Here is a 9619-nt window from a genome sequence, read left to right on the forward strand (position 1 = left end):
ACATATTGTAGATCAATATAAGGTTAGACTTTTTAGTTATTTGCTAATAACTACGATTGTCGGGAAATTGTAAAAATTGTGTTGGGATGCAAATTTAATAAACAAAATTTATAAATTAAAAGCACATTAAAATAAGCCCATGGAGATGAGCTACAGTGCTAATCTGGTCTCATCTGGTTCAGGGACTTAGCATAACTTTCTGTACTCATTCATGCATCACACTCATTCAGGTAGGACAGAGGAATAGACTGACTTAAGATGAACATGAATTTCGGTGTCTCTGTTTTAATCTCTCCTTTTCTCATTTCTGTAAGGGCCTCCTGTTAATGTGGCTTTGGCTATCGAGGTGACTAGCATTGACCACATCTCCGAAGTCAACATGGTAAGTGAGCACCAGAGCTAAAACAGACATGGTGACACATTTGTTCTCTTGATGGTGAAAATGGCAATTGTTTTTAGACTGCATAGAAATGTTGTTGAATATGGCTAGTTCACAAATATTTAGTTGTGACAAATAGGATGCACTTCTAATTTAATAAGCTGTTAGGAATATGACAGCGTATTAAATTAGAAATGCAGCCTATTTGTTAGGAATATGACAAAATGGGGGGGGGGAATGGAAAATGCTCCTTTTTTGGCCCAGAGACCTTGTCACAGCTATCCTTTTTAAAGGAAATTTTTTAAAAAATTCTGCTGTTAATTCTTGTCTTTAGGAATATACGATGACTGTTTTTCTGCATCAAAGCTGGCGGGACCACCGGCTGTCGTACAACCGGACCAATGAAACGCTGGGCTTGGATAGCCGTTTTGTGGACAAACTCTGGCTGCCGGATACGTTTATAGTCAATGCCAAGTCAGCCTGGTTTCATGATGTAACAGTGGAGAATAAGCTTATAAGGCTGCAGCCTGATGGAGTCATTCTTTACAGCATCAGGTAAATGACAATTTTGTGGCCAGAGGTAAACGGCTGTATTTATTGGGTAGTGAAATGGCAGGAAGTTCCTCTAAGCCAGCATTTCCAATCCCAGGCATATCCAGAGGTTGGGGCTTCAGCTCTGGTAATTCTCATCAATGGCCACGTGACTGTGGAATTCTGGGATCTGAAGCCCACCTACCTAGGAATGGCCAAGGTTGGGAAACTCTAGCCTAAGTGTGCAGGGTAAGCAGAGAAGGGCTTGAATGTAAGTGTTGTGTCTTCTGCTCTCTTCATTTGGTGTAGGATTACCTCCACGGTGGCCTGTGACATGGATCTCACCAAGTATCCAATGGATGAGCAGGAATGCATGCTGGACTTGGAGAGTTGTGAGTTTAACTTTTGCAATCTGTAATAGTAACATTTTCCTAAGCACACAGAGATTCTCAAAAGGCAAGGGTGTCCTAGTGAATGCTCCTGGACCTATGCAACTGACTTGGTATTCAGTTTAATTTAAAACAAAGCAGGTTTAGCCTGTTATGTGAACCCTGTTTTCACCTTCCTCTTTATGCATCTGTATTTATTCAGGTTTTTTTTTTTAAATAGATGGTTACTCCTCCGAGGACATTGTCTACCGCTGGTCTGAGAACCAAGAGCAAATTCACGGGTTGGATAAGCTGCAGCTTGCGCAGTTCACCATTATCAATTATCGATTCGCTACTGAACTTATGAACTTCAAATCTGGTAAGTGAAGTAATTAGTTATTTAATAGTTGGATGGTTATTGACCAGCATATTTTCTAAGGAGACAGGAAACTAGCTAGAGTGAACAAGTTATAAGCGCTCCATTCACCAAGAAGGGTAAAATGGCATTTTAAAAGATAAATCTTGGGCTTTTAAACACAGGGCTCATTCATTATGATAAATAAGTTTTATCATGATTTGCTCTTTATATGGCTAAATTCACAGCGTACTTCGCTACAAGCAACTGTTTACAAAGTGCAAAACTGCGGTTTCACACCGGGAAGCAGAAATCTAACTTTGAGATGGCTTGAGGGGGCCTAATTTTTTTTCTACCCTGGTTTGTAATCCACAGTTAGCGGGGACAAGTGTTGGTGACCCCAACTGATTATTGTAACAAACCATAATTTAGCGTGGCATGTGCGTTCTCTGTTTTAAAAGCGAAGAATTAAAACAAGACCAAGGAGCTATGGAAAGTTCTCCAAAAGCCCTATTTTTCTGCTAACCAATAGGGAAGGGAGCGCAAGGGCAAAGAAATTGGGTGGGGGGGAAAAATTCAGGGGTGAGGAAAGGAAATGGTGGCAGCCTTTCTGAGGGCAGGATAAAAAAGGACAACCAAAAAAGATTTTAAAAAATATATAAATCCCCATTTTGCAGCTGGCCAGTTCCCCCGCCTGAGTCTCCATTTCCACCTGCGGAGGAACAGAGGTGTCTACATCATCCAGTCCTATGTCCCTTCAATCCTCTTGGTGGCCATGTCATGGGTCTCTTTCTGGATCAGCCAGTCAGCTGTGCCTGCACGGGTCTCCCTAGGTAAAAAAAGGACTTTACCTGATCTTTACAAAAGCCTTTTGAGCTGGGGTCTTATAGTAAACAGAGTGCCAGATGAAAGATTGTGGAGGCTGTAATTCGTGGGTGTCAAACTCGCCGCGTCACGTGACTTGTGACTTTTTTCCGCATTGCTGGAGCTGGGGTGGGTGCAGCCTCCGCGTCATGCAACCGGCCCGCAAGCCGGCAGTTTGACACCCCTGTGCCGAACTCTTCACTCAAGCTATGAAGTTCTGAGCCCACCTGCTTCACAGGTTTGTTGTGAGGAAAGTATGAGGTATGTGCGAACCTTAAGCTGCCGAGAATCCAAGGTTGGAGAAGCAGTGAAGTACTCTTCTCCTTGGGGCTAGAGTTAGTCAACCCAGTAGATCAGAGATGGGGGGTTTACACATCGTGCAAAGATCTCCTGAGCCAAGTGCAAATTGGTTAAATAATTCATGGTGGTTGAACCCAGACAAAACATTTTGGTACAAGTCGGATCTAGATCAGCAGGCAAGCCGGTTGCTTCTACCCATTTTGAGGAACTGACATAAAATAACGTTCTTACCACTCTTAAGTGGAGAGAGCTCTGGGTTACTTTTTATAGGGGTATACTCCCTTCTAGGTGCTAATTTCCCCCCCCCCTTCGTTTCTTACAGGCATAACCACAGTTCTTACCATGACAACCCTGATGGTGAGTGCTCGTTCTTCCCTTCCTAGGGCTTCCGCCATAAAAGCATTGGATGTCTACTTCTGGATCTGTTATGTCTTTGTCTTTGCTGCACTGGTGGAATATGCCTTTGCCCACTTCAACGCTGACTATATGAAAAAGCAGAAAGACAAATTGAAGACCGACAGGCAGGCAGAAGAGGTCAGTACAGTCTTCTCTAGGCTCCAGCTGAGATTCATTTTTTTACCTTGGAAGGGGCCGAAAGCTAAATGTTCTACTTTTGGATGGCATTCACGTATTATATACGGTTAGCCGTGAACAATACAACTCATTCAACTAATATATAAGTCCACAGGTCTTAAAGTGACCAAGGTTGGACAGCCCTGCATTAATACCTAGTTGTGTAACACGCACAAACTCTAGACAAAGCTTGACAAGCCCTAACGGCCAGGTTCACACAACACGCCAAGCCAAAGTAACCACTGGTTTCAAGTCACTTTAAGTGGTGTGTGAAGCCAGGCAAGTTGTGTTACAGCAAAAGTTGCCTTGATACGAGACGGGCGGAAAACAAATGTAGTAAGTAATAAATAAAGGGCACAGTTTAATTTGACAGAAAGAAGATTAGCTTGAATTTCACTGTAGGTCTGTAGTGTTGTCCAGAAAGCATGTTTCATTTCTTCTAGTCTGACATACCCAACTAAAAAAACTCATGGTGTGTTCAGTTTGGCTTAATTGGGTCCGGATTACCTACAGCAACACCTGCGGCCGGCGTCAACTTCCCTCCGTCCAGTGCGCTCCCACAGAGAGGGCCTCCTCAGGGTGCCACCGATCAAAGAATGCCGATTGGTGACCCCCAGGGGGAGAGCGTTCTCTGTGGGCGCGCCAGACCTTTGGAACAGCTTACCGGTTGAGCTCCGGATGGCCCCCGACCTTCGCTCCTTCCGGCGCGATCTCAAAACTTTCTTTTTCGAACAAGCTGGCCTGGTCTGATGGGATGGGGTTGGGTTTTTATAAATAGTTTTAATTGTAATATGTATTAATTTTAAGGGCATAATGTTTAATGACTTTTTAATTTTTGTATAATATTTTTATTGTGTATTGCCCTGTTCACCGCCCTGAGTCCTTCGGGAGAAGGGCGGTATAGAAATCAAATTATTAAATTAAATTATTAAATTAATGTGGCATGTGTTGTGTGGGGCAAACCATTGGTAAAATAAAGCTTGGTTAGGGTTTATAAATCCAGCCATCGTGGGCTATGAGACAAACCACAGGATAAGGCAGTGTGTGAACTCAGCCTCTGTTTCTCTTTCTGTAAGAGTCTGTTCAGGCCACCATGTTATTCCAGGTCAACTTTTGTAGGCCAGGATGTCTGGATTAGCTAGTTTGAGGGTGCCGCATCTCCAGTACACCCTCTTCCCAATTCTATCTGCTCACTTTCCCCTTTTAGGTCAATGTGAAAAACGCCATTGTTATGTTCTCCCTTTCGATTGCTGGAGTCAACCAGGAGCTGGCCATGTCCAGCAGGCACCGCCAAGGGCCCCAAAACCCATCTGGCTCAGCTGAAGTAGAAACGGGGGACACCAAGAAAGGAGGGGTACCAAAGCCCAAAAACGGTCTCAAGGCTCTTTTCAAGCCCATCGACGCCGATACCATCGATATCTACGCAAGGGCAGTTTTCCCAGCTGCCTTTGCTGCAGTCAACGTCATCTATTGGGTGGCCTACACCATGTGAGGATCCCAAACAACAGACGGTTCCTGAAGGAGCTTGAGGACAATTGAGAGAACATCCCATGAGCCACGCTGGGGAGCACTTTTTCAGTACAGCTGTTCCAAAGCCAAAATTGTTCTTTTGCAGGCGCAAATGTTTGGTTTATTGCCTCCTCCTCTGTCCCCAAGGGGAAGAAGTTGCATTGACAACGAAGGCAAAAGAACAATGGCTCAACTTTATAATTTGATCCTGTCGAAGTTAAACAGCTCTGCCAAGATTTTGCTAGCACCCAAGCAGTCTTTTGCTTCTCCGTTAACTGTGCCAATTTCTGAATTAAGACGAATGCCTTTGGAGCATCTGATATATCAGGAATATATCGGAAAGAATTTGTTGTGAAAGTAGGACACAATTTCTTGGGCAACAATTCAGGTGGGACATCATGCATGGGATGAAATGAAATGAGTAAATTTTTGAGATGAGCGGACGAATTTGAAGTGGCTGCTCCAGATTTTGCCTGATTTTCAAGCCTTGATAATTTACAGGTTCAACTACTCAAAGATGGGCTGGCTGAGATTTTACAGAATTTCTCTTTTATTTATTTTGATCTGCAGCATTGCCATGCTCCTTGTCCTCCTTGGCTGCAAAGTTGCCGCACCAGTAATGGCATGATAATTTATATTTGGCAATTTTGAAATGGTTTCCTCAGCCTTAATTATTTATCAGCTCTACACTGCTTTTAAATTGGGACAGTGAAGATAATGTTCTGATTTGAGGCTTTGTAATTTTTAATGTACCTTTTGTTTAGCATAAAGGATTTAGAACAAACCTAGCTGAGAATAAGAAACAGAGCCTGCAGCAAAGAATTTTGCTGAAATATAGTTCATTGCAATAATCAAAACCCTAACAATTCTTTTAAAAATGTAAAACCTTGTGTTGCTCATTTTTAAATATACCATGCTAATAAGTCATTTGAATCTCAATAACACAAGTAATAATTTTCTTCCTGGAGATGTAAGGATGTCTGAGTTTTCCAGCCTGAATGCCTTACCTAATATGCAGAAATACCAACATTGTTTCAAAAGCATTTGCTTTGCAATTGGGAGTCCTGTAAGCGTATTACTATTATCGTTGTTAATTTGCAAAACTTTGCACACATTTTCCTTTAATAGCAATGAAATGCTATTGGTGCTTTGGATAATAAGTTGATCCCCTCTTCTTTGAGGCAGCCCCTCAAATATTGGAACACTGCTATCATGTCATCCCTCTCTAGACTGTCTGTACCCAATGGCTGCAACTGTTCTTCATATGTTTAGTCTCCAGGCCTTTCATCGTCTTAGTTGCTTCTCTCTCTACTTTTTCCAAAGTCTCAACGTCTGCTTTTTAATGTGTAATTACAAAATGCCTGAAGACTAAAACAAATGAAGAACTGTTTGTGGTGACCAAAACTGGATGCAGTATTCCAGGTGTGGCCTCACTAAGGCTTTCTAAAGTGGTACAAATACTTCATATGATCTGCAGAACTTTCCTTTTCTGCTTCTGGTAAAAGAACAGAAACAGGATCGATGTTTGTAATGAAGGGGACGGTGGTAGAGTTGAATTACATCGTTGGATCTGGGAGGGGAAAAAAATATGGTAAGCGGGGGAAGGTGCGTTCAGAGAGGTTGCTGCAGATGGTCCTAAAAAAGAGTCCCTCTTCGGTTCTTAAAAGAGAATTGTTTTCCACTAACAGATAATGAACTTAAAAAATATATATATTAGTGCCGATCCAGTAAGCCTCCTTCTGTCAGGACCAACCAACTCTATTCAGTGCTTGAACTGCTTACAGCTAATAGCTTCTGTTGTTAGGCAAAGGAATTGAAAGACTTTTTACTGTGTGTTAGAACCAAGAACTGACACCCACTCCCTCGTTTGTCTTTCCTCTGTGCCAGCACAATTAAATAGAGTTGGGAGGGAATTAATGGACCCTCCCCACAGATTGCACAGAAGAATTGTCTATTCTGTTCTCCCCCCCACCCCACCCGCCTTTTTTTTTTCTGTTGCATTTTCTTCTGTCTCTTGCAATCAGACACTGCTGATCAGTGAACCAGTTTTTATTGAATTAGGTTATTTACCTAACCCTGGTTATTGAACCAGCCATCTTAACGTTTTGTTAACCTCCCCCTTGAAAGGCCCTAGGGGGATCAGAGATATTGCCAGTCAACTTCTCCTAAGAATCATTAATTCTAGGGATTTCCAATGCCCTAGTTTTTTGTTGTTGTTGCTTCCCCATGTTTCTCGTCTGGGTTGCGTTTGTGTTTTCCCCCCCAAAATCAACATTTGTTAAAAGGCTGTTCTGAAAACCTTAGGTCTCTCCTAGATTCTAGGATAAGTAACAATTGTACAGATACCCACGCTCTTTTAAAACCCCATTCTGGCTTAGATGTGTGAACCCAGTCAAAAAATGGGTAGGGAGCGCCACTGCTAAGCAACAATGTGGCTTGGTCTGATTTGAGTTTCGCATGAGGCATAGAGGTCTCGTGTTACATTCTGCAACACTGTGCATGGAGCAGGTCTCTGAATTTTCCTGAGAGTTAGAACAATTAATCCAGAAGTTGTGGATGCTCCAACACTGGCTCTTAAGAAGAGATTGGACAACCATCTGTCTGAAATGGTATAGGGTTTCCTGCCTGAGCAGGGCGTTGGACTAGAAGCCTTCCAGGTTCCCTTCCCACTCTCTTAATTCTATTATTCTCCTTGCTTTCAATGTCATTATTTGCCATTTCTTATTGGCCTGCCTCTTTAACTGAAATCCAGATATTGAAGGACTATTAGAGGTGGCAGAAAAGTCTGCTAGATTGCGAATACATGCCAAAGAGTGTAATTTACGCATTGTACTGGAAATGTTTGGTAATTCCTCACCCACACTCCCTTCTTGAAAAGAATTTAAAAGCCAACTAATAGGAATACATGACGGCACACGTACTGTGCATCTCCAGGATTTTAAAAACAAACACAGCAGCCCGTTCTGTCTTAGGTGGTTCCCTTCCTTTCCCCATCTCAAAAGAAGCATACCTTGGATTTTGTGACATCAAATCTTTATTTAGTTGCAAGGAAACTGCCTTGTTTTGACTCTGCCTGAATGGATCCTGAATAACTGCTGAAAGGACAGGCAGTCTGTTGATGCTAAATGGAGGAAAGAAAATTTTCTTCCCTCACTCGCACACCATCTGTTGTAGATACTGTGGGAGGTGGAGAAAACTGTATTTTGTGGTATTTGTAAGAGGCCCAACAGCCAGGGAGATTAAGCAAAGACAGTTGGCCAACTGAGAACAATCTGTAAGACATCTGCTGTGGTAGCTTGCTTCAGATCAGCCTTTTTCCTCTCGTGGAGAGCGAGAAAAGCAAGGAGGATTCTTCTCCAGCAGAACCATGCTACCAGATGTACGCAAGTGCCCTCCATCTGCCTAGAACACCCTGCATTTTATACATTTAAAAATGCTTAGGAGTAGCACTGAACGACTCATGTTAAAGACCCCATCTGCTGGCTTAATTCTCCCCTTAGTTTTTCAAGGTTGCCAAATTTTGTTAAGTTCAGGAGGAGTTTTAACACCTTTTCTGAAGCTTTCCTGAACACTTATCCCTTTTTAATAAAATGTGTTAATCAGAAAAGATACTCCTAGACTCCTCCTGATGTTTTGCTATCGTGGAGTAACACAGCTCTCCCCCCTACAAAGCTGATTTTAGTTTCTCAGTCTTTCAGTTATAAATTTGGTCACTCACGCAACTTGGCTTGCTAGCAGTCTACCTTAAAATCCACCCATATTTTTATATATGTTCCTTTAAATGCATATATTTTTGTACGCAGCTCTGCCTTAGCTAATTTTTTTCAACTGTTGCATTTTGTGCAGCAGTCCTCACTCCAATATAGGTTGCCTTTTTGTGGTGAATTCTAAATCTAAAAAACCCTGAATTTTGGAGAGTATCTTTGATTTGTGTGTTATTTCAAATTTTGAAAATAATTAAGCTCATCGTGAAATCTGAGCATATCTTCCAATGTCAGTTAAACAAATAACTGCCCTGTCCTTATTTTAAGAGGCCAATTTTAGTTTGGTGGAAGCTGCGAAGACATTTCCTGGACTCAATAATTCCTGCAAGATGAGACATTTTATCCATCAATGCATAAATGATTGTAGCTCACCTGAGGTTCTAATATATACAAGTTATGGAACTGACAATACTTTAACCTTTCTCTAATTGGAGAAAAAATAGTTTTCTTCCTGTAAATGTTAAACATAGATGTGGTCTATATTAAGAAGCAGCTAAATAATATCTGTGTGCCATCTATCATGCTTAGTTGCAATGGAATTACCATGGAGATCAGATTTTTTTTCATACATCCTTAGTTTGTGGTCTCTATGGCTGACTGGTTCACATCCAATTTTTGGTACACTGCGAACCTGTTCTTTGTACTTTCTGTCCACAGCAGCATTGACCTTCAAACTTGCAAAAACATAAATCTTCCTCTGTTTAAAAAAAAAACCCCAGGACATCCTTTTTTCCAAAATACTAAAATGCTAAATAATTCATCATATGACCAATCACATTCCTTCTACCTAGAAAACGGAATCCAACCAAATATAACATTCAAGATAAAATGCTCAGCAATAATGTATGTGCTTGAAAGAACAAATAAGCCTGAAGCTTGTTTATAACATATTGACCATAAACCAAAATATTCCATATCAAAAACTTTTGTCCATTAAAATATATATACATACAAAATAGTTTTTTTTTTAGTTAGG

General features: G+C 41.5%; 1 protein-coding gene across 1 annotated transcript in view; it reads left to right on the plus strand.

Annotated features, from left to right (window-relative positions):
- GABRD (gamma-aminobutyric acid type A receptor subunit delta) overlaps positions 1–5090 on the plus strand; it is a gene marked incomplete at its 5' end in the record, with an annotated part of 5451 nt that extends 361 nt beyond the window's left edge. Inside the window, 8 exons of the mRNA XM_083375639.1 lie at positions 191–201; positions 315–382; positions 714–934; positions 1220–1302; positions 1520–1657; positions 2311–2466; positions 3120–3331; positions 4578–5090. Coding sequence (XP_083231765.1) covers positions 191–201; positions 315–382; positions 714–934; positions 1220–1302; positions 1520–1657; positions 2311–2466; positions 3120–3331; positions 4578–4862 — 1174 coding nt within the window. The 3' untranslated portion in view covers positions 4863–5090. The remainder of the gene's footprint in view (positions 1–190; positions 202–314; positions 383–713; positions 935–1219; positions 1303–1519; positions 1658–2310; positions 2467–3119; positions 3332–4577) is intronic.
- Between the last annotated feature and the right edge of the window lie 4529 nt (positions 5091–9619).

The sequence above is a fragment of the Vipera ursinii genome (assembly GCF_947247035.1).
Source record: "Vipera ursinii genome assembly, chromosome: 17".
NCBI classification, from domain to species: domain Eukaryota; kingdom Metazoa; phylum Chordata; class Lepidosauria; order Squamata; family Viperidae; genus Vipera; species Vipera ursinii.